We start from the raw sequence: 27,425 nt of genomic DNA, 5'->3' as shown, positions 1-27,425 counted from the left end.
GAGGAGCCTTCCCCTTGCCACACGTCCGACTCGGGTTGCGCCAGCGCGGAGGGAGCTCGCGGCACGGGGCTCCAGCCGACGCGAGCGTTTCCCCGTGCGTTCGCTGCCCGGCCCGCGGTGGGCTCACGCAGCTGGCGTGGGAGAGCACGGGTGCGGGTCGACATCGGGAGCCGGGAGTGAGCTGCTGCACGTGGGAATAGGGTTCTTTTTGCCTAGCAAAGATGAAGCCTCAGGGGTGCTGCTCCTGCCTGCAAAGCCCGTTGTTTCTCTTCCCCCAGGGTTCACGAAGGGGGAGATCTAGCAGTTAAAAGCAGGAGAGCTTTTTTTGCACGAGAGGAGCACGTAGTTCCCGCTCGCTTGTCCACAGGCTCCCAGAGCACTCTGAGGTGCAAAGGGGAAAAAATTCCATTGGTAGCGTGAATATGCTGGATTCATCCTTTGCCACACAAAAAATATCATAATGGAGTGGAATTATAATAATTATTACTGGCACTGAGGTTGGAGTAGGGTTGATGGAGACAGAGTTGTCATTCTGGGCCGCTGCGGAACGGCAGCGCCCTGGTGATGATGAAGGAAGAGCAAGATCCTGGAACTGCTGAAGGAGGAACGGTGATGTAATGCAGAAAAATGTGCAATAAAGGAGGGGATTTAGCCATGTAAATACGCTCTGCTGGAAGCTGCATCTGCAGTGAATTAGAATCCTGGTAGGGTCTAAAACAGATTAATTTTATGGAAAACACCTTTTGTGGGAGTGTGTTTTATGCTCCCTGAGTCTGAGGGGCAGAGAAACACTTCCCTGGGGGTGGCTGGCAAGTGAGTGTGTCCTACGTTGAACCTGTTTCCTTTTCTGTGGCTTCAGTCTACATAAATTTCAAGATAAATAGCCTGTGTGGTATGCAGTGTTGTACGGAGGGACCGTATTTATTCTAGCTTGGAAAGCTGCGTGCCAAAGTGTCTCGTCTTTCTTGCAAAACTGACAGGATCCGCCGGTGCTGGGAGGGGGAGCACGTAGGACATGGAAGGAGCGCGAGCATGGTGTCGCGCTGCCGGGGAGGCTGAGGTCTCCCGAGCTGGGAAGCTCCCGCTTCTCCTTGTGCGGCTGCGCAGATGGAGCTGGGAGAGGATGGAGGAAGGTCCTCGCACCATGCCCTGGCACAGCTTGGGGGGGACCTTGGGGAGAGGTTTTATAGCTGGGGGTTTTGCAGCAAAGATTCAGGAGCTGCTACAGCTTGGATGAGTCCTGTGCCTGGCGTCCCTGGGGGATGCGGCTCGGAGGCACGTGCTCGAGGGTGGCCCGAGGTTGGTCCCGGGCAGGGGATGCCCCTGATGGCAGCGGGGTCAGAGCAGCCTCGCGAGCTCCTGGAGAGCCCGTGGCAGGGCGCGGGCTCCTCTGCTGAGCCTCTGCAATATGCTGCTACTGTTTATATAAAAACAACAAATCTTTCCAAATATTTGTTGCTCTGTCATGTGCCGAGGAGCGGGTGCGTTCAGGAATGGAAAGCCGCCCCCGAGCAGCTGCCGATCTCCAGCGAAGCTCAATCCGAGCGGCGCTCGCGGCCGACGCGGCAGGGCAGGCGCGAGCGGGTCAGCGGTGCTGCCCGGAGCCGCGGCCGGCGGGGAGGCGAGCCCGGCCCCATGGGACGGCTGCGGATGCTCCTCCGCCCCCGCGTCTCGGGGCGGTGGTGGCGGAGGATCCCGCTGCAGAGCACGGGCACGGCTGCTTGGCGGGGGTGCAAGGGGGAGCAGGGGAAGACGGCGAGAGGAGAGGGCTTTGAAGTGAGATCTGGTCAGAAAGGCTATTTCCCCCTGTCCCCACCCACCAAACGCTTTGCGTTCACTCGAAGTTGTCTGCAATCGCGTTTTGGTGGCTTTGCAGGAAACTTCAAATGCGGCGCGGTGGGAGAGTTGCTCTTCCTCGGCGAGCAGCGTCCAGCAGCTGCAGGGCAGCGTGCAACAGTTCCTCTCTTCTTGCTTAATCGCCCTTTTTTACCCCAAAGATCCATGTTCAGTCCAGCCCTATACCTGGCTGTAATGGGGGGCTTTACGTACGTGCATGCGTGTCCTTCCCTCCTTAAAGCACCAGCTGTGCCTCGGATCCTCCCAGCTCGCAGGCGTGTTATTCCTCCTGCGAGGATATGCAAGAAGCTGCGTACAAAGCAGTTTTGGGGACGCTTTTGCAGTTTTCCTTGGCCTGGGGAGCGTCGTGGGCTGTCGCTGGTGGCTCTGGGGGGGCTCGCGCCGCTGTGACGCCGTGCTGTGCCCTCGTGGAAGGAGAGTGGTGAAACGCGGATGGCTTCGGGTGGATCCGTCCGGAGGACGGGATGGGTGTCTAGATCCAGCTGTTGGAGCTCATTTTCCTGCTCCGGTGAGATTATCTGGCCTTAAATGTGTCATCGTTAAAGGCTGATCATCTTTTCTTCAGCCGAAGATCAGATTTTTGCTTAAAGCCGAGACGGGAGGGCTGCACCGCAGGTCCCAGCGCACGGTCGCCCTGGAAGCATCCGTCGGGCACGTGCGGGGAGGAGCCGGCCGGAGCGGTGCGTCGGTGCGGGCAGACGTGCACACGTCCAGCCCAGCGAAGGCGGACGCGTGGCCCCGCGGAGCCGCTGCTCGGGACGTGCTCGACGCTGCAGATGTCAATGAGCTGCTGGAAGCTTCTGTTAATTCTCCCCTTAGCTGAGCACAGCTTTGCAGGGCTCGGCAGAGAAGTTTCTCCTTTTTCTTGCGTAGCGGAAGGGACGTCGGGAGAAGAGGCCCGTGTGAGCTGGAGAGGCTTGCCCTGGACCTACAAACAAAATAAAACTCAGTATTTCTGGAACTTGCCCTATTCTGTTTGTATAAAGCACCACAACAGCCAGCAAGAAATTTCAGGCAAGCTTAAAATTTTTTTTATTTCTCCCAGCAGGATCTTATATATGGCTTTTTTTCTTTGTTGCTTTATTTTAATAAAGCAAACTGAACGTAAAGCTGCCTCTGGGCTGGCTGGTGACAGCCAGCACTTATTGCGCTGAGGACGGGTGGGTCCTGTGCCGGCTCCGGCAACGCGCCCCTTATACTAAATTATGTCCCTCGGAGGGGCAGAGGCTGCCCGTAAAACTCCCGGGCTTCGGGGAGACGAGCCGCGGCCGCCCGGCCGGGGGGCTGACCGTACGCGGGTTTTGCGCACGGGTTACGGAGGCCGGTGTGCTGGGGGACCGGCTGAATTGCTTGTCCAAATTTCATTAAAAATGCAAATGGATTCTTTCAGTGGGACGGAGTTGCGTTAAGAAGTAGGCCATATCATAAACATTAATAAAGTCGTATTGGCCAGCAGGGACGTGGATGTGGAAAGCGAGCCAAGAAAGCTCTTTGCAGAGCTCCGTGTAAATAAAATGACTCTTCTCTCTTTCTCTTTTCTTCTCTGAGAGCTGGCAGCCTAGATAATGTTTTAATTGGGCACAGTGGCATGTAATTGTACAGGACCGTTGCCCAAGAAGAGTAAATCTAATTTATAGCGTAATGAAGTTTTGTGGATGGAGCAGAAGCCAAACGTACTGGACTCTTAGAGCTAAAGCAAAATTCAGCTAAGCAACAACTGCTTAAAGATACTGAGCAGGTCTGATTTCCTTTCATCCCTCTGCCCCGAATGTGTCTTAAGATGCTTCCCTTAATGTGATACTGCGGGTCGTGTCCGATTCCCACCCTCTCCTCCGCCCTTGGTCGAGCGGCAGCTCTGCTCCGTGAGCTCTCCGTGGCCGTGGGGGCGGCCGGGTCCCCGAGCGAGAGAATTTTACCCAAGTGCGAAATCCTGGGCTTCCCCTTGGGAAAAACTGGGAAAGGGAAGCTAAATCCCCGGCACGGAGCGGCCTGCCCCCCTCCTCGGGTTCCCTGCCGCCTGTGTCCCCTTCTCGACGGCTGGGGCGGGAGGGAGAGGAGCAAGCAGACACCGTAAATCTACACGTTGGGAACGTTGCTTTAACATCCTCTCCGTGTAGCAGCAGAAGGAATGCCAAGTACACCAGAGATGTTGCCAGCTGCAGCCCTTCGAATGTCTTAAAGGCAGTAATATTGCCGTATAATAACACATAGTGCTCCGAACTGTCATGCGATAATGGCCTGTTTTCAAGGGAGGAGAACCCGAAACCCCGGTGTGATCCGCGTCCTTTCCTGCGGCGATGTGGCCGTGGCGCGCGGGCGTTGGAGGGGGTAGCGCTCCTCTTGCGGGGGTCAGCGCCGGGGGTTTTGCTGTTCCTGAGCCTCTCCCCCGAGAAGTGCACGTCCCGTCCCGGCTGCAGCTGAGCTACCGGGGAGGGCAAACCCCGGAAAACGCGCGACGCCGTGGGGAGCAGCCTCCCTCAGAGGAGAGGCTGAACTTCATGCCTTGCACGCCGCTCCGCGTTAGCGAGGTGCCGGGCTGCGGTCCCCACGGCGGAGGGCAGCGCTGGTCGAGCACGGGGGAACTCGCTGCAGGTGATCCCTGGCGCCCGCCGCCCTCAGCCCTGCCCGCGGCAGCGTGCGCGGGAGGTGCCCGAGGAGAGCAGAGCCGGGCAGCGCTGGGGCCGTGCGAGGGGCTCTGCCACCGCCCCGCAGCAGCCGCTGTGCGGGAGGCCTTGTTTCGCTGAAACTGCGCTTTTCTGCAGAAGCCGTCACCGCATTTCTCATCAGGATGCCCCGGCCGGAGCGGGGTCGTCCGGGCGCCTGCGCAGGAAGCCCCGAGCCCTTCCCGCCTTCCCCCGGGGAGTCTGGGATTCAGCGGAATTAAAACAAGGCAGAGCAGGCTAAAAATGGTCCAAACACCGTTACCGGAGTCGTCGGTGACTCGGGGTCTCCATTCCCCCAGGGCAGGAGGGGACGGGGATGGGGATGGGGATGGGGACAGAGCGTTTCCATGAGATTTGACGATAGGGAACGTGACTCAGCTGCTGGAGCAGAGCTGGGATCTTGCAGTTTTGTGTCCGCCTCTGTCAGCGTCTGGTTTATCCCAGAGCTGGGCAAATCATGTGCACTCTGGATGAAGGTGGATCGTTGCGAAGCTGGACTTGGCTGGGGGTGTGCGCGGTGCTGGGAGGCCCCGGCCCATCCGGGAGCAGGGGGATGCTCGGTGCTCGCCAGCGCCGGGAGCCCCGGGCTCTGCTGCAGCGCTGCTCCGCTCGGCGTTCCCGTGCGCGGAGCCTCGCCGTCCCTCCCCGGCTCCGGGCTGTTCGGGCTGTCCTTGGCCCCTGGCGTGGCTCTGCGCTCTCTTGTGCAAAGCCCTGCTTTCACTAAGTGGCTCTTTTCCCTGATTGGAAATTTTCCATGTCGAGTGATTTTTTTGCCTGCCCCCCCCCCCCCCCCAGCATTCCTCTTGCCTCCTGGTGGGAGGAAAGGGTTTAATGCCGGCAGCGCTCCGTGAGACTTTCCAAGGAAATCAGCTGTCCAAGTACAAAACGTGTGGGAGTTTCTTCAATTAACAGTATGAGCTTCGGCGAGAAGTAATGCGGGAAGAACGGCAGCAGGCCTTAAAACGGGGGAAAAGCAGTGGGGGGGTGGCCAAGGACGTGGACTGCCTTGTTCCCGTTCTTACGGGCAGAGCAGGGACACGCGGTGATGTGTCGGATACTCTGCAGAGCCTGGGGTGGTTTTCCCCTCCAGTGGTGAGCTGCCCGGGGATGGAAGTGCCTCTCCCTGGAAGGGCGTCACGGAGGATGGCTGCTGCCGCCCGGATCCCTTTCCTTGCTCCTTTTACGTGACAGCTTGGCACGCAGGCAGGCGCCGAGGGATCAGCGCTTTGCAAGGGGATTAGCCGAGCGCCTGGTGCGGGCGACACGCTTCCAAATCAGCAAGTTGCCTCTGCAAACAGCCTGCCTTAGGTTTGCCGTGCCGTGCCGTGCCGCGCTGTGCCGTGCTGTGCCGCGGTGCTTCCCTGGCCGGGGCCGGCTTGGCGAGGGGCCTTGGTCCGTTATGCAAAATGAGACGTGCTTACTGCTTCGAGAAGGCTCGCCCCTGCTGGGGTGCTGGCTCGTATTTTGGGTCTGGGCTGGTGGCCGTATCCTTTACTTGCTGCTTTTCACGTCCTTTGCTCCCCGCTCTGAGGTGCAACGGGTGGTGATGCAGGTGCAGAGGGCCGGTGATGCAGGGCTGTCGGCAGACTCCTGCTTTTGCACGAGCCTCCCGGGACACGGGGGGACGAGCCAGGGCACCAGCGGGTACCAGCCGGGCCAAGGCCGTGCGCGGTGCTGCACGGGGGGGTGGGGGGGGGGGGCCTTCCTTTGCGACGCATTCACGTGCAGCGGAGGCATCGCCGTTCGCAGCCCGCGGAGCTGGTAGGCAGCTCTGAGAACAACCGTAGGCTTGAAGGAGGTTTGAGAAATAAGGGCGACTTGTTCCGTCAATGAATCCCCAGCAGATTCTGGAAAATAAAACTGCCTCCGGCTCCGCAAGATTGCAGGTTACCTGCGCGCTCCCGGCACGGCGCGAGCGGGCCCCGGGGACAGCCCAGGACTGCTTCTTGGCCATGGAGCTGACGTGCGACCCGGGACAAGTCCCTTCCCCCCGCGCCTGGTCACGCGTCCTCCCCGGTGTGCTGGGCCGAGGCGGCGGGTCCGGTACCTTCTTTCCCGTAGAAAACGAATAGGTGCTCGTCGGTCCCTTACGTACGTTAACTCGCCTGGGGTAACGCCGTTTCCCCCTGCCCTTGCCTGGGCGGACAACTAGAGCCGCTCCTCGCCATCGGCGACCGGAGCCGTCGCTCGCCACGTGCCGCTTCTGGGGCGTCTCCTTTGCCACCCAAAAAACCCGGGTGCTGGCGTGGGGCAGGAGCACGCTTCCTCCAGATCTTTTTGGCAGTCTTTATCTTGCAGCAGTCCGGTGCATCTGCAGCTGGAAACCTCGGCAGCGGGGTGCCCCGGCCCGTTCCTGCCCCGCGGTTGTGTTGGGATGAGTCCTGCGCAGGGGTGCAGCTTCGCGTGAGCGCTGCAGCACGTTCCTCCGGCGTTCCTCTCCGTTACTTCTGCTCAAGGGAAATAATGATCTTTTTAAAGCAGAGATACAGTGAGGACCAAAGCATGCTTTATTTCTCCCTTATTTTAAAATAGACTTAATGAACACGTCACTTCTGGACAAGCCCGTTGGTCGCTGAGGGCCGCTGCTGGGCGATGAGCCCCCTCCAGCCCCTCTGTCCCCCCTCCCTCCCTCCCTCGGTCCCGGCGGAGGTGCTGGCGTGGTGCTGGCGGCGGTGGGGACGGCGAGGGGAAGCGCCTGCGTCACCGTGGGAGCCGCTGCCTCGATAACGCTGCTGCGGGCTCGGCGCAGGGACCGGGGCGCGCGGCCGCGCTCGGGGTGCCGGGTGCCCCCCTCGCCGCGGGGACGCGGGGCCGGGCTCCGCCGAGGGTCGGGCCGGCGAGCTGAAAACTGAAGGCAACACCTGCGGGGCTTCGGCGCTGCCGAAGAGGAGCCCGCTTTCTGCCCGCGCGCTGCAAGAGGAAGTGGTTGAAGTGGCGAGATAAGGTCCAGCACGCTGCTCCCGCTGCCGGCGGGGGGGCGGAGGGATCGCACGCGCCCGCCTTTGGGCTCCGAGCTGGCTCTGGGCGATGCTGGGACGCTGCAGCCCGACGGGAGAGCGAGCAGCATCGTGCTGCGGGCAGGGGCCCTGCAACGGGGCTGGAGACCGGGCAAGCGGAGCCGTCCTGGGCTGCCATCACGCGCAAGCAGCGGTGGAGTGGGTGGACCTCCATCTCCTGCCATCCGGCACGTCCTGTGGCTGTTTCGTGGGCTTTTAAGCTCCAGCACGTGCTGGCTGACAGGCTGGTTAGGCTGGATGAGCTGGGGAGACCTGCACAGTGGTCAGGTAGAGGTGGGAAAGGAAATATTTGGATCCAGTGCTTATAGTAGTTGTCCTCTCTCCCCTTCCCACTCCGTGGCCGGACCCTTAGCTGGAGGCACAAACCGGCGGTCCTCAGCACCGTGCTGGTGTCTCGCGCAGCTGGAGCAGAGCACGGCCCGCACTCGCGTAAGCCTGCAGAGCAGAAACGCCAGCGAGAAACTGAGAAGTATCCTGAAATTGTCTTGAACACCCCCATTGGTTTTTTGATGGGTTGCGTGCATAGGAGGTATGTTAACGTCAGGAGTCATTAGTCTGCATTTAACGGTGCTGTCAGGGCAAATTAGTGCCTTGAGTGCTTGCCTCCTGGCATGGACTGATGGTGGAGAACATCCAGTTATTTGGGGAAATGTTTTGCTGGTGGAGAGCCAGCTGCGAGCTGAGGTCAGATCAGAGAAACGTTCAGCATTTTGTTAGAGGAAACCCAGGACCGTGGCACCGTTGCGCGGCACAACTGCAATACCGACTGCATCTTACGTAGGAAGCTTCACGTTAAGATGACCTCGGCTAACTGCAGCTTTCAGCTGAACTTGAACTGATCTGTTACCTTTTCTGGGTGTTCAAGAAACACTTCAAACGTCACTCTGTATATAGAGATCAAAACCTCCCTAGATGTAGTAGTTTAGAAATAAGCCAAAGGCAGCAGCAGGAAAATCATTATTTTTTATATCAGCTAAAAAACTGCTTTGCTGTTATTCTCCTGACTTCTATTTCTGCATTTCCTGAAAAGCAGAAGGACCGTGCAGCAACCCTGACGCTTCAGAGCAAGTCACAGGGTCATGCTGGTGCCACAGCCATGTATTTACCGAAACTGTTTTGGAGAGCCTCTCAAACTTCTCTGGGAAGGACTGCTCAGGCCCTTAAGAAATACAGCGACTAGATGACATGGCAGTAATTACCCAGAGACTGACACGGAGGAAAATCTTGTTCTCGAAAGCAGCACGTGCAGGGGAGAAGAGCAACGTGCTCTTCTCGTGCAGCAGTGCTGGTGATGGCAGACGATGGCCCTGGAAGGGGCCTCAGGAGACGGGACTGGCGCGTGCTCTGCCCCAGGGCAAGGCCGTTGTGTCTGAGCTGCCCCCGCTGGAGGCCGGTACTTAAAACCACTTAATGACAGAGATAGAAAAACATTCCTGGGCAGTGCAGGCAGGGGCTCGCTTGCAAGGTGGTACCAATACCTGGTGGTGTTGCACTGAGTCCTGGGCAAACATGAAACAGATTGAGTCTGGTACAGCTTCCTTCTGAAATACAGCATGGGGCAGCAGCTCTGCTGGTTTGACAGGATGCACAAAGGAACAGCGAGATGAATCTGACCCGTGGAATGAATGTTGCTGCGTGCCGCGGGGGCTCGTATGGGATCTGGGTGCTAAATGGTGTGTGCACTGCTAACATAGGGAAAATGTGCTCCTTAAATGAGGTGGAACATAATAAACACCTCGTTGTATTGTTTTGAATAGATTCACTTTAATAATTTTGTCAAGCTGGGATTATTCTGATTTATTTAAAGTCTGTTTTTTAGAAATACAAAGGGACTGAGAGGAGCAAGGTTACACACCATGCTGCCTTCCTAGCAATATATTAACATCCCAAACTTTGCTGTGCAGTAGCTCTGTGCTCGTGATCTAGTCTTGATGTTGTCTTGGTTGAAGACCTTAAATTCTCTGCATTGATAGGGCCAATTTAAAACTCCAGTCCTTTACCTAGCTGGGTGCGAGGTACTGGGGGGTAAACCTAAGTGCTTGTGAAGGTAACCAGAAGTGCTCCTGGAAGCTAACTAGGAAATAAGAAATGACACCTCTTGCCAAGAGTGCTTGGGAAATTTCTCATTCATGTATCTTCTTAGCTCTATACTGCAAATAGAATATCTAAAGGACGTGACTACTTTGTCTTGCAGCATGTGCTCAGCATAAATTCCTCTCACTTTGTTCTTCAGGAACAAGTTGTCCAGTCTCTGGATCCCCAATGTCACTGAGAATGAGTTTTCCTGTTAGAATTATGAAGCCTGTTGACCAGAGACCTATGAGCGTGATGCAATTCTCTCTGCTTTGACTTCCAGTTATAGATTTCAAACGTGCCCCAGGTTCATGGAGGCAGCGCAGTCTGCTTGGAGCCCCATGGTGCAGTTCATGTGATGAGTACGCAGGTGAGAAAGGAATGGTAATGGCTCAGCTACTTAAACATACTTCAGTGGAAGCATGTGGCTGACACTTGATCTCATCATCCTGAGCAGCACTGAATGCATGCAAAGTACATAATGTATACAGGAAAATGATTTTGACAAATCAAATCTGCTTGCCACTTCTCGAAAAGGCTCTTGAATCTGCTCGCTTTAGTGAGACGCGCGTCCCTGTTGTCAAGCTGGAGCCGCCCGTGTGGCCGCTCACCCATGACGCTGGTGCACCAGGCACTTGCACGGCACCAGCTCTTCTGGGCAGGTAAAACCATGCTCATCCTAAAACAGATCCGTGCAGACCCCGTTGCTTTCGTGGGACTTTGGGTAGCAGCCGCCTCTGCAGATCCTTCCGAGATTCATGAGAGGGGCTTGCAGAGAGCAGCCTACCTCTCCCTACGGTAACCGTGGGAGTCTCTTGATCCTCTCCTTATCTGACACCGTGTTACGTGTAACAGGCTAATCCCAGGTCTGTCGCGTTTGAGAGACATCTTTTGAGAAACTGTCATTAATTTTAAGTCACATCTGTGAAAGCATCACTGGAGGTTACCCTGGTTATGTCAGACAAGCCTGACACATCTACTGCTGGGGTGAGTGTTTTGAAATGCTGGTAGGGCAGAGAGACAAAATACTGCTGTCAAATGCAGGGATTTTGAAATAACTGCCAAATTAACCTTAGGTTAGGAGGGGCCGAGTGCCTAATGATAAGACTGTTGTGCTGAGCATCATCAAACCCTCAGGAAAGCCAGGTGTGCCCCAGGCTTAAAGGAAAGCTGGCAACAGAGACGGGATGGGGCAAGTGAGGGGGAAGCGGTGGTACGTGGTCGTGTGGCGGCCGTTGGCTGGATGACGTCTGGATAGCAGATCATGTAAATACTGGAAATTCCTTAACCAGCCGGATGTGTTTGAAGCCCCCTTGCTTATTTGAAGGGGAAGGTGATGTTATCTGAGTACTGCCACTTAATTACCCAGGTCTCTGGTTTTGGAGATAGGAGAATGTTCCAAATATCTAAATTTAAGGGGGTATAAGAGGAAAAAAAGGGGAGTGAAATTCCCTTTTCTGCCTTGGAGATAAGTGGCAAAATTCAGCTTTAACTGTATTATTAGTGCTTTGATGACTGGGTTTTTATCTTCCTCAAATAGGATTAATACGCTGTTACAAAAAGAAATGAGCTTTCAAAGCAAGTTAGCAGCCATCTTCTGAGGTGCAGATACAGTAATTGGGATGGTGGTGGGTTATCTGCACCTGGAACTGCCTCTTCTTCATGTTCGGCTTGTTCTCCGGGCAGGGTTGATCCTGCAGGGATACCTTCCCATATTTCTGCCTCATCTCAAGAGGTCAACCTTGAGTTTCAATTACAATATTAAATTACCAGGTCACCAGAGTTAAAGTAGGCTGCCAAGTTTTTAATGATCTTCTCTTTCTTGTCATGTGTGCTTTTTTCTTTTTTTTTTCCAAGCCTCCTTTCCATCTATTAGATTTTAATTGAGACCATCTGCAATTTAACGCACCGCACCAGCGAGCCCACGAAGTGAGCAAGCGGGTGAGTTGTGTAACTGGTGCAGTCGAGGCAGGGTGTTGGGAGGACGCTGCATTCGCTCCCCAGGGACCGCCACCGCTTTCCACCGTCTTGCAGCGCCTTTGCGAGAATCCAGAACTGATTTCCAAGGCTGTCAGTCTGGTCCCTGGAGGCCTTATCAACCGGGGGGGTTTAGTTTTCACCTTTGCTGGGGAAGATGCCGGAGGTGTCGCTGGGGGTTTCTCGAAGCCGGCGTGCCGCGTCCCGTCGCGCTGCTGCGGAGCGAAGCCGGTGGAGGGGGGTCCGATCCCGGAGCCGGGGTGTTCGCGGGCAGCGCCGGCCTCGGCACCCGGTGCAGCAGGGAGGCCCGCGGGGACCGAGGTCCCGTCCCCTTGCGGAGACCCGGCTCGGAGCAGGGCTGCAGCGCGGTGTGCATGAAACTGCCTGGCTGCAGTCCGCGCTGTTTGCTTAAGGTGATGATCGAGTTCAATCACGCGGCCCCGGAGAGCCGGGAGCCGAGGCAGCCCCGCTCGGGAGCGAGCGCGTCCCTCCCGTCGGCCGCGGCCGCGACGAGGTGCTCCGCGTGCGGTATCACGCGGCTCGTAATTTGGGCTTTTGAGAAGCAGGTTAGAGGCGATGTTAACATTGAAAGAAACAAATTCCAGCTTGAAAAATTACCTGTTAGTGTTGCTGCAACATGTCACCTGGCTATAATTAAAGATTAGAGAATAGCGCGTTTTCCTCTTGCGCATTCAGGGCATCCGTCGGGGCCCTGGCGTGGGTAGTTTCGCTGCGGGGTTGGTTCCCCTCGGGTCTGTGCGTGGGTCTCCGAAACGGCACCCGGCACAGAGAGCGCAGGAGGGAGGAAAGAGGGAAGAGGTGTCTGTAAAAGCTGCACAAAAGTCGCGGGGAAGCGCGGTGGCAGCTTGGTTATCGCCACTCGAATTTCCCCAGGGGCGGCTGGGCCGGGGACCTGGCACCCCCTCGCCCGGGCAGGCCCCTTCCCCGCAGCCCGGGGGGACTGCGGTGGCTTTTGGGAGAGCCGGGCTCCTTCCCCAGCCCGAGCTCTGGTGCCGTCAGCAGCCCCTCGCCCGCCCACCCCTATCGCAGCGCCCGCGTGATTGATGCTCCCCATCCCGCCCGACTTCAGCGCGCTCGTTGTCACGCAGGGAGCGTTGTCACTCCGGCACTGCTATTTCATGTAAAAGCCATGGACTATTTTTTGAATGTTTTGTTCGTATGTACTCAACTCCTCCCAATACAGTGCATGGCTGGGCTCAAAATATTTAACCCTTTGGAAAAAAAAAAGTGAATAATGAAGATGTCACTCTTGGAAGTGAGCCGCGGAGTAGCCTTCCTCCCCGCTCGTCGGCACAGCTGCCGTGGGGAGCTCGTTGTGCGTCTCCCACCGCGGATCCTGGACTTGGGTAGTTTTGTTGGCAGAGCGTTAATTTTGTCGGCAGAGCGTTAATTTTGTCGGCAGAGCGTTACCCCTGCAAGCTCCAAGCGTCGCTGCTGTCCCCAGCTCTCGCAGCTGAGCACTGCTGCGTGCGGGGCCTGGCGCTGGGCAGCAATTCGCAGCAGCCTCTAGGCTGGGGACGCTGCATCCCGTGCCGCCTCGATGGCCACCACGGCACGGCGGTCAGGCATCGCCCGAGGAGGAGGGCGCGGGACCTGACCCCTCTCCCCTACAGGGTCCCTGTGCCCTCCGGGTGAGAAGGCAGCAGCAGCAGCTCTTCCTCTTGCGGTTCTGCAAAACTGGCCCCTCTCTGTGTTCCCTGCAGTGCCCTGCTTGCGTGGGGAAATGGGCACCAGAAAGAGCAGCTTGCGTTGAGCAGCGCGACAGGCTTTGCTTCCCAGGTGTGTGTTGTGGGGGGACAACGCCAGAAATGAGTTTTCCTCTGGGATGAATCCGAACGCGGTGTTGGAAGGAGGGAAGGCGCTTGCGGCAGGTGGGAGAGGAGTGTGCAGAGAAACCCAGCTGCTCGCGTGGAGCGTGCACGATTCCCTGGGGAGCGCTGGGCGCAGCTGCCATCGCCGTGGGACCTGGCACGCCTGGGAGAGGAGAACCGAGGACGGGAGGCTTCGTGCTGCCCCTTGGAAGGCCGTGGGTGGCCGAGCGTGCCTTGAACTCCCACGTCTCCTGCGCTGTCCCCCGCTCCCGACGCCCTCCCAAGGTCTGAGGACGGGTAGCCATCGCTTCGGGCCATGACACAACCGTGGGAAGCGTTGAGTTCATCCAGCTGTTGGCTTCAGAAAGGTCATGAGAGACTGGAGGAGCTCAAAGAGTCGACAAGTCATAACTGCCTTACGAGGAGAGGACCCAGCTAGCTCCGCAGTGAAAATGCGTGCGTGTGAGAGGTGGGGGTGGTTATGCTCTTGCACGAGCGTGTCTAGAGCTCTCTGGGGCGTCCTGCCCGCTTTCCGCGAGGGCGGCTGTGCCGGAGCGGCGGTACGGTGACGGCTGTCCTCTGGGGACTGAAGGGTTCGGCTGTTGCGTTCAAGCCAGGTGTAATCACAGCCGGTTGCAGAAACTGCGCAGGCGCTGCAGGAGATGCTGGGGAAATGCAGGCGAGCACCGGCCGCGGAGAGAGCACGAGGCGAAAGGCTCCGCTTGGCTCCGTCGCCCGTGAACTGAAGGGTGAGAGAGGAGGAGAGACCCTAGCAGTAACTGGAGCCCTCTGAATACCCAGCTTGAGGCAGCAGAGGAACCGCCTAGATCCCACCTGCAGAACTGCTCCGTATCTGAAGGCGTCTGTCTCCCGTCCTGGGGCCATCAGTGCCCTGGGGAACGTCCTTGGTGGAGTCTCAGGCCCTCCTTGTTCACGGAGGGATCGGAGATGCTGGTAGAGCCAGGCCGAGGCAGCTGGGCACCAGCACCGCTCTGCAGAGCCCCCGTGAGCCCTCTGCCCTTCTCCGGGTGGCTTTTGGTGGCCGCGGCAGGTCCCGGTGCCTCCTCCGGACCCCGTGCCGGCCGGGGAGCCGCTCGCTCCGCTGGGCGCTGCAGCCGGGAAGCGCTGCTCCGCCAACCCTGGATTCGTGGCCGGTCTCGAAACGCTCAACTGGCTGAACTGGTGTGGGGAGCCGGTGGCCTCTGGTCAGCCCGGCTGGCAGAGCAGCGTCTGGTCGCCTCGGCACGCGTCGGGCGGCCGCTTTGCGCGCGGTGCGGGCCGGGAGCCTACGTGGGTCCGAATGACTCAGTCTGAAAGTGAATCTCTGTTGCAACTCGGTACGTGAGAAATGATAAAGTATTTAAATTCTGAACCATTTTTCTCCGAGCTGGGCCCAGGCTCTGTAATGCAAAATTAATGTCTTTGTGTCTCTGAACGTAGCCGTCAGCCTGGACACGCGCGTCGCGGAGCCGCTGCCCCGGCTCGACCCGGCCGAGAGAGGACCCGCTCGGACACGGGCTGCTCCGTCAGGAGCCTCAGCCTCTTCCGGCACAACCTCCTTCCAAAGCTGGTTTTTCCCCTCTTTTTCCCTCCCTCCCAAGCAGAAAGCATGCAGAAGAGCAGGAGGTCAGGTGTCTCGGCAAACTGGGAGTTTTCTTCCCGGGGAATAAACAGGAGATGTGCAGAAAGGCCGGAGCTGGTGCCGGGTGCGTGAGCAGATGAGGAACCGCAGTAAAGGAGCAGGTGCCCCAGCCCTCCCTTTCCCTTAACGAGCGTTTGCACGGCAGGCGGGATCCCTGCTCTCCGGGCATCCCGTCCCCTCGCCGATCCGCTCGCCCCGAAGGCGCAGCCCTGCTCCGGGCGCCGCGGCCGCATCCCGGGACGGCGCTGGGGAAGCCCCGGCCGTGGCGCGCGGAAAGGGGACACGGGCACCGCAACCGCGGCAGCAGCCGAGGGACGCTGCGTGGCGGCTGCCCTGAAAGGCAGGGCCGCTCCGAGTCGGGGATGAAGGCTTCCCTGCTCTTCAGAGAACTAACTGACCTAGATAAAAACCACTCTTTTTTGGATTCAAAATTTTTTGCAGCTGTTCAGGCAATCGCTGTTTTCTAGGGAGATAAGGCTGGCGAGACTTCTCGGAAGAGAAGAGAGGCCTCCTGTCCTCCTCCTTCCTTTTTTTTTTTTTCTTTTAGGGAAGGGAGGAAAAAGCTCTTGCCTTTCCCGTAAGAAACAGAACAGTACAGCAATGCCTTTCTGCAGGCTCTGCCTCCTGCAGCTCCTCCTTATCCTTTGCTAACATCGAGTGCCAGCTCCTCCCTCTCCGCTTGCCCCGCTCGCCAGCGAGCTCGGCTGCCGGCAGTCGCCTTTCTGCTGCTCTTTGCTCTGGCGATGCTGCCGCGCGAGCTGCCTCGGCAGGGCTCTGCTCCAAACGGTGCCAACGAGCAGAAAGCCTGATGTCTTCCGAAGGAACGAGAGTTCCTCTTTGTGCCTTGAGATTGCTTTTGCGCGGTGAAGGCAGGCATAAACCCAAAAAGTCAGGCCAGATTTTTTTTTTGTGCTGAATTTACTGCCCTTCCAGGGTGGAGGTGGGAGCACATTGGCGGAAAGGTCTGACTTGTGCAGCTCCTCTTGCAAACCAGGGGAAGTGTCGGGTCAGAAAAATAAAAACATAAGCATGGCGTTTACTGCCAAATGAAAAGATAATGAGAAATAAATTGGAAATTAAAAGATAATTGCTTAAAATATGAAATGCTCAGATGCAATCGCCAGCTTGGCATCCCTGCGCTGTAATCCACACGGATCTCGCTGTGGGACTAGGAAGCGAGTCAAAACTGGGAATTTCGTGGGACCGTGCTGGGGAAAGTGGGGCGCTTTCGTCTCACACGGGAGACGACTCGCTGCCGCGGTCCCCGAGGCCCCGGCGTGCCTTGCTCCTCGGGAGGGTGCTCGGTCCCACGCTGCCCGTTTTGTTTCGTGCTCAGCGTAAGGACTAAACAAACACAGAACTGACATGCGCCAGCCTCGGCTACCCTTTACCTTGCAAAATCATCCGAATCCCTCGGAGTTATTTCCTGGCAGGTTCATAGAGAAAAGAACCGCTCAAGTCAAAAAATCACAGCTGGAGCCCCTTCCTTTCTCCTGTCCCTCTGGAGCTGACAACTGAAAAACCACTGAAGGCTGACATGAAGGTAAAGATATTTGTTGCATTGTAAGAGCTGCAGAATGCTTTTAGCCAAAGCTGGGGATTAAATTCAAATAGCACAAATTTTAGCTCAGCTTTTCTTCATGGGCTGTAAATGATTAAAAGCTGCAAAGTGCTGTCAGAAATCTGGGACTTCCCCTCCTGGAAACCTTCTCTCCCCTTATTTTATGATTACCATGCTTCACTGACTTTGATGTAACAAATCTTATTTTTTCATGCGGGAATGGAAAATTGTGGCTACTGTTGGCTGCGATGCATCTCAGTGCATCTGGGGTGAAGCTGGGCTAATGCAGCTGACCTGCGACGTTTGCCCAGCGTAGGTGGATAAATGTAAAGCTTCTCTAAAAATCATCTTTTTGGTTTTTGTTGTTTTTTTTCTCCAGTTTTGACAATCAGAGTTCCAATCTATTTGCTGAATATCCTGTTATTTAGAAAGTGGAAACATTATCCAAATGAAAAACTCCCCAGAACTGTAGCTGTGCCCTGTAGAAGTAATCGTGGAGTTTCATGATGTTAGGACCATCTGCTGAATTACGGATCTGTCAACTCTCTGGGGAGGTTTTAACTCTTCACTAGGTTTGATTTTCAGAGGAGTCTTGGTTGATCCTTCTTGTATCTCTGTTAACTCTCCATCGGTGATAACAAATGGTCCTCTGCCTTATTTGATATACGACATCTGCTATTGTTCGTAATGCTTCAAAACTTTCTGTTGCCCAACGGAGAATGACAAAGGGCTGCTCTTAAATGGGACTGTATATTCTGGGAAAAGATTTACTCAGAGGGAAGAATTAGAGGTGACTCCCCTGAATTATTCATTTCATGAAGGGAAAATTGATTAGCCCCTTCTTCAGATCACCAGAACAAGGAGTTCATTCAATGAAATTAGAGCAACAAATGGAGATCAAATAAAAGGCAGTGCTGCTTTTTGTAGCGTTCAGTTGCTAGGCAGGGTTCATCCTTGCAGGAAGTCATTTGTCATAGTGTCCGAGTTTTTGAGGAGGGCTGGATACCTTCCTGCCGGCTAACTGCATTTTGTACGGGAGATGAGGCTAATCGAATCTCACGTGGCAGGCTCCGAGCTGATGGTGTGCAGGGGTCAGGAAGCGATTTATCATCTAGAGCCGGCCTCGCTCCGCTTGCCAGGTGCGCTGCAGGTTTGCGCTCTCCCGGCGTTTGGAAGCCCTCGGCCGCGGGCGGGTGCCGAGGGCCTGGGCCAGCGGTGCTGCTGCTTGGAGCGGCTTGGGGCTCCTCGTGCTCCTCCGGGCTGGGTGGAGACGGTGGCACTTCCGATGGCAGAACGTCACTTCTTTCCTTCCGAACTTGTGGCTCATCGCTGCGGGCAGTGATCTGCCCTCTGTCCTCCCGCGCGTGATGCGGAGTAGATGGGTGCAGCGTGACTTTGTGCTCAGGCCGTGGGGCAAGGCAACCTTCCGTTGCTTTCCGGAGCATGCTTCTAGCCTCCTGAAGAGCTGATTCAGAGCAAGATCAAGCTATGACTGAGAAATGGACTGCAAAATAACTCTTCCAAGATCACAAACCGGGATGAGAGTAGAAGCCTGGGATCTCCAGAATGTACCAAATATCCCCTGGAAATGGAAGCTCCTCGCCAGAAGCTGGAAGGAGACCTCCCTCTCTCACCCCCAGCCTCCAATGCCTCTCTCTTGTGAACGGTCCTGAAGGACCTTTCTCTCCCGCACGCTAGCAGAGCCGTTCCTCCTGGTCCTTGCTGTGCATCTTCTCCTGGGGGGAAGCTCCCTGGCCCTTGCGCTGCCATTGCCGCTCCATCCGTGGGGTAGCCCTGGGCGAAGCACGGACAGATGGTGCTGCAGCTTGTCTGCTGCTTGAGCTCCAGACCTGCTCTGCGCAGGACTGGCCACAGCATCGGACAGATGTCTGTGTTGGCAGTAACAGCACGGTTAGAGATTCCCCTCCAAGGCTTGGGTATTTGCTGCGCTTCGTTCTGTGCTGCCGTCCGGGGCGGACTTGGCAGCCTCAGGCGTTTGGAAGTGTTTGCAAATAAAACACTAACCTTGAGGCTTTTCTGGGTTTTCGTATTCCCGGGAACACCTGCGCTAGCGTCCAGGCAGGCTCCCCAAGTAGTCCCAGCGCCAACACGAGGAGCCGAGTGCCCTGGTAAGGGGCTTCACCTGGGCAGAAGCCGTCGGAGCCGGGGGGGGGTTGCATTCGAGGAGCAGCTCTTGCAGCATTGTTCTGTCCTTGGGCAAGTTGCCCAACTGTCTGCTTTTGGAGAAGCATCTGAGAGGAGACGGAGCGTGTGAGGTGAGGTACGTTGCATATGGTGGGGAAATGCTTTCTCGTTTGTTTACATTTCGTAAACAGAAGAAAATACTGTGAATGGGCAGGAAGGTGTGTGCGCAGGCACCGCGGAGCAAACGCACGCTCCGTTCGCTATCAGCAAATCTGGTGAGACAAGGGCGGTGCTACCTGCGACGCTCGTTAGCCGGGGAAATGCTTCTGGTCCTCTCCTTGCCGCTGTGTAGGACCGTGCTGGCAGCAGCCCGTGGATGGAGCGGCCTCGGCCGCTGCTCGGGGGCAGAGCATGGGGGGACCATGCCCCAAAGCACAGTGCCCCGCGCACCTCCCTGCCTAAGGCTGCCCGAGCGGCTGCTCGCCCCGTCTGCTCGCTTGGAGCCTGCGCTGCCTGGCGTCAACGCTGGCCCCGTCCTGCTGCAACATCTCACCCTGTCTTGCTAATCCGACTCTTTTCTTGCATTTAGTGGAAGCTCTTGAAGAAGCCAGGAGGACTCTCCTGTTCCCCCAAGCAGCAGCGAGGCAGGACTAGCTGTGCCAGAAATAATAGGCTATGACAGCTGCAGGAAAATTCCTTATTAATGGCTATTTGCTTGGAAGCTTACTAACGTTACTGGTTGTGATGGGCCCGTATATGTTAAGCAGTTCTTGTGCTGATAATCCCATGTGTCAGAGCAGCGCGCAGCTCTCCAAGCGCTCGGTGTTTGGAGCTTGGCATTCGCTCCAGTGACCCCCAACGCGTGGGAAAGCTGTACCTGAATGTCTACTCTTGGAGCTGCTTCAAGATTGCAGAAGCTCGCTTCCACCACTCGCCGGGCAGTTTGCACGCTTCTCTACTTGCACATGGCTTCATGTCAGGCCCTGTTCTCCCTTTCTTTCACTGAAGATTTCGTTATTAGCTCTGTCCTGTTGACCTGAAAGGACAACTGCTGTGATCCAGGTAGAGATGAGACTTGTCTGCTACATCAGAGGCAGCCTGTCCCGAAAAACAGTCACAGAGGCAGACGGGGTGGATGGAAGTCATCTCAAAGGTTTGCGTTCACTTTGCAGCTCGTCTTAGCCACCCGGCTTGGGTCTGTGATGGTAAGTCCTCAACGGTTAGGGTTCTCCTACCCTGCTCCTTGTGTCAGTACTTCCATCCACGGACATCAGATGCTGAATCTGTCCTACCTGCTGTTATTGAGGACTTACCGTGGGCCTTCTCTCTGCTGCAATAATCGGTGGCATTGTTGCAAACCATGCAAACATGCAACTGCTTCCAACCACGCGCTGTTGAATTAAGCTTTAATTTGACCGCTGACTGTCCCCCCCCCGTGTTAAACGGCCCAGTCTGGCTGGCCGTCAGTATCCTGGAGCTGATGGATGTTCTGCCTCCTGCAGAGCCGTGCTAGCAACCCTCGTTTTTATGTTCCCCCGTTGTGTCTAATGCTGGAGGTGCAGCTGGACACGTACTTTATAATGTTTATAGTCTTGGAACATGTTTTGACAAGCTTTTCTAGTTGACAGGTTCTGTGATAAGTTTGGGAAGCTGCTTTATAGCTTTCTTGGGGATTTTTGAGTTGTGGTCTAGGCCGAGAAACCTCTAAGTATCTTTTTTTAAACAACATCTTTCAGCATTTCTCTCTTTCCATCCTTCAAAATAAGGCTAGTTTCTAGGGTTTGGAAATACCCCGGTGCCCTGCTGCTGTTGTGATGTTTTAGCTCTGAAAACCAACCTTTCAGGAAACCTTTCTTCCAGGGAAGTGCTTGAACCGTTTATAAAACTTAACTTGCAAACCGGCGGTGCATTTGTGTCACCGTGCTCTGCTGGGAGCAGCGTTAGGGCTTTCTGGGTGGGTGGGACGTCTCGTTCCTTACCAGAAGGCTTCTGGTGGACGCAGTGCTGCCTTGGCGTCACGCTGCTGTTTTCACGGCCTTTCTTTGTGCATTAACTTTGATTCTGAACTGGGCTGGACTGTCGCTCCTGCAGACCCGCTGCGGCTGCGGTGCGTTGGTGTGGCTGCGCAGCGACTGAGGACCGCTGCCGCCAAGCGCTCCGAACCCCAAGCTTGCAGCTGTGATGAAGATGCAGTCCGCTTGCATAGTACTCCTTCAGCCATCGCCTGAGACAAAGCGGGAGCAGATTTCTGCTTGCTGGGGCTGAAGCTGAAAGTCAGACTTCATATTCAAACTGATCAAGCCATGGCCAAGAAAGAGTGTTCCTCTTCTCAATTCTGTCTTCACGCTGGTGTCCAGCTGTTCGTGTTTGAGATGGAGATGCTTGATCTTGCTGTGAAGAGTTGGTGCAAGTCTCACCATGTCTGAGGAACTGTACTGGGGCTTCTATTAAAAAATCTGCATTCCGGCAAGTCGCATGAGCCTGCAGAGAGCAATTGAGCTTAAGGACTCTGCCTATGCTCTTTTGTAGGGTTTTGTTTTGTTTTCACTCCCAGGACAGTGGTATCTCCCCAGAGAGCTGTAATAGGGATAGCACTAAAGACGAATTTAGGGCCAGTAAACAGTCTTGCATTATGAAATAATAAATAATAAAGGTTAATGTTTTATTTTTGTTGTATATAAATTACTCAGGACATTTGTAGTTCATCAGTGGGATTTGATAACTTTATTATCCATATAATAAGATTTGCAAATTAACTGTCTAATTAGCAACCTGGGAAAGCTGCTGCTTGTACTGTAGTTTCTAAACTGACAGAGATACACTCTTAAAATCCTTAAGTGTAATGAAAGTACCGCAGTGGCCCAGCAGCGTGCATCCCAGCAGCCTTGCCACGTGCGTGTATAGAGATGTCTCGTTGCCTGTCTCGGTGATGCACTTGTGGAACATCTATGTGGAAAGCCAGACCTCGGCTCCTGCTCAGCAGAGTGGAAACTGAGCAATCTCTTTACAGTATAATGCACTGGATTAGTCACAGGAGAAAAGATCTATTAAATCTTCTTGCATCTGTTGGGAAGGATGCACGTTTAAGAATTAAGGCAGGATTACTTGCATAAGCTCCTATACCTGAATAACTCAACTGGCTGGTTTTTTTGCACAGATCAAGTATTCACCTAAGCATACACGTAAGTGTTTGGAGTGGATCTTTCAAGGCCTGCAAAATTTTATTCCAAGTTTTGAATGCAGAGCCCACACCACTGCAATCAGCAGAAAGCTTCTTGTTTACTTTGGATAAATAGGCAAGGGTTATGCTTCATCATCTGCAAATGGATTTTCATTACAATCTGTATTAATATTGATTGCTGAAGAACCTGCTACTCCTGCTAAACATGCAGTGGTCACAAAGATGACTTGCGATGACTTGGATATCACTTAATTGAACGGTAATATGTAATGTTGTGGAGACACTGCAGTTATTTTTCCACTGAAGAGAAAATGCTGCATGCCTAATGTATTTTTCAGGTCCCCGCTCAAAGGGCAGGAGGTGTTAACAGGGTGTGTATATTTAATGCCTTATTTAATAATTAAACTCTCCAGTGAAACCTTAAAAGAGTATGGGGAGGAGGTTGTAATAAAAACCTGGGATGGTTTCCAGCCTCGCAGACCTTGGCTTTCGAGTCTCTCTTGCCATTAGAAATGGGCATTTCATCTCTTCCGCTTGTGCAAGGGAAAACGTAGTGTTTTCTGTTTTTGTAGTTTTTTAGAGAAAGGCAAGAGTGAAGAGCTGGTCCAGGCTCTGTGCGTGCACACACGTGTGCTCCACTTCTGCTTCAGTCCTCTCGGACGTCTTTAAGCATCGATCGCTTAGCTCTGTTTTCATCTTCCCTTACTTGTTCAGTATTCCCTCCTTGCCTCTCCCCCTCACCTAACCTCTGCCTAACATTAAATGTGTATTACGCAGAGTATAAAAAGCTTCTGTGGGCTCTTCTCCTGCACAACAGAAGCTAAAATTTTGTGGAATGTTTTTATCCAATATCTCTGAAACCCAGGGCGCTGCCTGCACAGCGTGAGCTCGGCGGGCTGCCCGGCCCCGTGCCGGTGCGGCAGGTCCCGTCCCCGTCCCCATCCCCGTCCCCGTCCCCTCCGCCCGCGCGCGGGGATGCGGGAGCGCTGCTCCTGAAACCAGAGCACCGCGGGCCTCTGCTGGAACAGAAATAGAAAGGTCAGATTTCCGACTTTCCATGAACTAAAGCCAAACTGACAGCCTGCTCTTCTCCTCTGCAGGGGAGGCGTATGCGGGAAGTAAAACAGCCAGGATACGGAGAAGCGGCTAGTTTGGCGAGGTCTCCTCTAGCCTGGCGTTAGACGGAGGCAGAGCTGCCCAAAGCCCCGCGGCGCCTCGCCTGCCCCGTGCGATGCTGTCGGAGGCCCCGGGGAGGCTGCTCGCTCGCAGGGACACGGGCGTTGCAGCGCGTCCGTCTTTCGGGGCAGGTGGGACGAGCTGGCCGCCCCGCTAGCGCGGGTGGCTGTGTGCGGGGGGACGCTGCCTTTTCCTCCGAAGGTGCCCCGGGGATTAACTCAGCAAACAGCCTGCGCACCGCGTTGTACGGGTCTGTCGGGAAAAGGAAGGGGCGGTTGGGAGATGGGAGTGTGGCAGCAAAAGCTGCTGTAAGGCGCTGGTGACATCTTCCCGGTCCCACTGGTCTGTGCTGCTCCCTATAGGAAGACCAAAATATTAGAAAGCAGGGGGAAAAAAATAGTCTGTCCGTGCCAGATGCTCTCCTCGACAGCTGCCTCTTGCACCTTCTGCAGCACCTCGAGGCCTGTTTCTTCCTGGGCCCTTGCTGGAGATCCGAAACGGGGGCCTGGCCCCCGCGGCGCGGGGACGCTGCGCTGGGGCTGCCGGGCGCTGGGTCACGGCTGGGGAGCTCCCGCGCGCCAGGAGCCCGTCCCCCTTCGCCCACCACGCCGCGGCCGCGGGAGAGGAGAGCAGCGGGTGGTTTGGAGGTGCCACGGAGAGTCCCTGAGCTCGGCGGGGCACTGGGAGACGCGGCTGCCCTTTGCTCGCCGACGTGCGCGGTCTGTGGCTGCTTTTTGCGTCTTTACCCTGCGTCTTCGGCCGCCGTTTGCCCCGCTGCCCTGGGACGCGCGGGCCCGGAGCGGTGGCTGTGGGAAGTGCCACGTGGCCTTCCCCGCTGCTGGCGTGGGGGCTGAGCCCGGAGCGCTGTCCCGCGCTGGCTGCGTGGGCTCCGTGGAGAAGCTGGGGTGGGAGCTGGGCTGCAGGAGCCCCCGAGGAGCGGCGGGGAGGGATTGGCGTTTCTGGCTTCTACCCACTCTTCAAAGCCAAGCTTGTATTCAGCAGCCTTGCTTATACGGGTGGAGGAACGGCACCAGGAAGGGCTGTTCAGCCTAATAATAATCTTATTTCTTTAGCCAAGCTAAAATTATGCCAGCCCCGATGGAAACTTCCCTTGCTGCAGTCCGGATTTAGGCATCAGCAAGGAGCCTCCAGACAGTGCCCGCACTTGAACGCAGCTTGGAGGCATATTAAATTTGTACACGCACTTCAGAGCAAATCTTTGCTAATAGAGTTCTGATTCTTTCCTTCCTGCTTCCCAGATGCTTGTCTCCGTGTACAAATGATAGAAATGGTGAACAGTGTTTTCAAGAAAATGCTTATTTGCTAGACACAGAAAAGCGAGTGAGAGGCCCTAGGAGGAAAAAGTTCTTGGCAGCTCTCAAACAGTCTATGGGGGATTTTTTGGTTTGTTTTTTTCCTCTTATAATAATGATAAGTGTGGAAAGGAAAACAAATGTGAAGCTGGATGTAGCAGGACGCAACAAGGGGACTGTGAGTTTAATGGCCAGTGTCACTTGCCTTGCTCCTTAAAAGTCCTACGTTCATGCAACTGAAACTTGAGTTTCATTTCTGCACTGCTCCATTTGTTTTATCTGCTCCATTTCTTTGAAATGCTTTAAACGATGCATCTTATCTTTTAATTGCTTTTCCACGTACTGTAGCTGGTGCCCTTGGGGAAGGGATGTAGCACAGCGTTCAAGAGACTCCCGAGACAGACAGACAGCCGAGCTCGGTGTCCAGGTTTGCCCCAGCCAAAGCGCAACCTGTGCGTGGCCTCGCTTTGTTGATAAAATCAGCGCTGCTCTGTTCCTGGTCCAGCTCAAACTAAGCTATTTCAGAAGGCCGTTAGCACCGGCCCAGGGTGGCTCTGGCCGTTCACGCTGCCGCCTTGGAGGTGATGCTCCGTGCGGATAACGCGGGCTCAGGGCGGTCGCTGCGGTGCCTCTGTTCTCCAGCGAAAAGCCGGGTATTTGGGTCTGGGGAAGTGCTGTAGGCTGGGGTGGGTCGAGTCTCGGAGGATGAGTTGGGCCGCTGGTTGAGGTGCCAACATGCGTCAGCTCGGTGCCGAGTGCCCTTCGTAGGGTCTGTCGCTGAGAGGTAGGCGCTCGCTTGACGTTTAGGAAAGCAGCCTGGCCTTTGAGCGCAAAGCTTTGCACGGGCGGCAGGGATGCTGCCGGCAGCTTCGGGTCCGCTGGCAGGGTTTGCTGGTTGAAGGTGAGGGATTTCCCTCTGGATTCTCGTGTTTGCAAGTCTCGGTAATGGCACTGTAGGATTAATTTTCCTGTGCTGTTCCAGCAGGACGGCTGTGTCGTCACCGCGCGCGAGGACAGGCAGAGGTGTGAGTCTTCCCGGCCTGGCAGCTCACGCCTGCGGCATTACTAAAGAACAGCAGAGGTGTGGGAGGAAAACTGTGCGCCTGTTTGCATCAGCGCAGTCGTCCGTTTTTGGACACAAGTGCTTTTCAGCTCGCGTATCCCCGTGTGCCGGATAACTTCCTCCTTCCGTGCGCAGGGATTACCGCGAGCGGCAGGGAGCTCGGAGGGAATACGTGGGCTCCCAGCCTCGCCTGACGTGCGTTCAGCACCGCTGCTGCCGAAACGTCTGGTCCGCTTGATAGTAGGCAATAAGATTTTAAATTCCGCCACGGGTTGATTTATAGAAACCTTCTTAGTGTGCTGAATGCCTCTTCTGATAAATCGGGGTTAATAGCGTTTTAATTGTTTATAACATAAAACACAACTTTGAAGTAAGGCCCTAATCAGATGCTAATTAATCATGTTGTATAAGGAAACAGAGGATTATATTTAACGCTTTAGCATGCTTCCACATGCAAAGTGTGTGCCTGTGAGAGAGCCTCAAGTCCGGGTTTTGTGTGCAGGTCCCTCGACTTACCCTGACGCTTCTGCTCTTCTCTTTGCAGTTTGCTGCTTCGTCGTGCACAAGCGGTGCCATGAATTCGTCACCTTCTCCTGCCCCGGTGCCGACAAAGGCCCTGCTTCGGATGTAAGTAACTGCTCTTGTCGTCTCCAGTACAAGTGCAACGCGGTGCTTTGTGAGCCCGTTCTCAGCACTTGTGTCTGATCGTTCTCTGCTTCACAGCGCTCTGGAGAAGACGTTGCTCCAGCTGTTTGGGCTGGTCCCGCTTCTGTGTTGTTTCACGTACAGCTGTAATTCACTGCTGTTCATAGTGGTGTGGGCTCTCAGATTTCGAGACGCCTAAAATACTTGCAAACCATCCAGTAACTTGCTCTCAGCAAAGCAGAGACTGTGCTGGTATCGCCCCAGTTTGGGGCTGCTGGTCCGCAGCTTTGCCCCATCTCCCGTTTGTCCCTGGAGTCACAGGCTCCGTTCCCCTATCGGTAAAATTACGCTTCGGTCTGAAGCGTCTGCCATGCGAACCGACCTTTCGGATTGGGGGTTAATTAGCATATGTAAAAGCACCAAGTGCTGAAGAGCTATTTTAGTCCTCCAGTGGAAGGTTTTGGCCAGCCTGGCCTGGGCTTGCCTCTGCCTCCCGGCAAGGCTTGAATCTGCGTCCTGATCCGTTCCTTTTGTCGCACACGACATACCTGAAGGAGTTATAGAAGGTGCCTACTGATATTCTTTAAAAATCAAGAACAGGCTGGAAGAAAGCCAGCTGACTTTAACTCCCCATCCTGATTTTCGCAAGGACTCGGTTTTCCGGAGCCTGGCGGCGCCTCGGGGGCGAGTGACAGCGCTGGAGCAGCGAGGCGCAGCTCCGCCGGGGCGTTTCGGGTCCGTCTGGCGGGTTGTGTTTTACCGTGGAAACTGGCTAATTCGGGGAACGGCGAGGAGAAAGGAGATTGAATTGGGGAAACTACAGCGCTCCAGAGCTCTCGCCCTTAAAAATAGAAGCGGTGGTTGCAGGGAGTCTCGCGCACAGCCGGAGGTGGGGGCTAAACACTCGCTGTCAGTCGCCCTGCCCCGGCGGCGGTTGTGCGCCGTCACTCGGGTTGGTGGTGGCTTTCGGTGGCTGCGGAGGGGGTCACGGGGGGGTGCGACGGCGTCCAGCGGGGCAGATCCGAGGGGGTCTGGCACCTCCCTGGTGCGAGCACGGGGTGATGGCGTGGTGGGGTTCGAGGGCCCCGTGCCGGCGGAGCGGGGAGGTGCCGAGCCCGAGCCCGCGGTGGGAGGAGGTTCTCCCAAGCCCTGCTGCGTCCAGGGGGTCTCGGGGATGCTTCGCTGCAAGCGTCTGGTAGCACCAGGCATCAGACAGCCCGTGGCATCCAGCTTGTCCGAGCCCAACCCATGGCCCTACCTGGGAGAAGTGCCGTCGGACC

General features: G+C 55.7%; 1 protein-coding gene across 2 annotated transcripts in view; it reads left to right on the top strand.

The window, feature by feature from the left end:
- The window catches only part of PRKCB (protein kinase C beta), a 134,277-nt gene that overhangs the window by 30,500 nt on the left and 76,352 nt on the right, over positions 1–27,425 (top strand). For both annotated transcript variants that reach the window (XM_064520015.1, XM_064520014.1), the window contains exon 3: positions 26,045–26,127. In XM_064520015.1, coding sequence (XP_064376085.1) covers positions 26,045–26,127 — 83 coding nt within the window. The remainder of the gene's footprint in view (positions 1–26,044; positions 26,128–27,425) is intronic.

This window comes from Dromaius novaehollandiae, chromosome 14 (genome assembly GCF_036370855.1).
Source record: "Dromaius novaehollandiae isolate bDroNov1 chromosome 14, bDroNov1.hap1, whole genome shotgun sequence".
Classification (NCBI taxonomy): domain Eukaryota; kingdom Metazoa; phylum Chordata; class Aves; order Casuariiformes; family Dromaiidae; genus Dromaius; species Dromaius novaehollandiae.
Note: the sequence above shows the minus strand (reverse complement) of the source record. Positions and strands in the feature narration are given on the sequence as shown.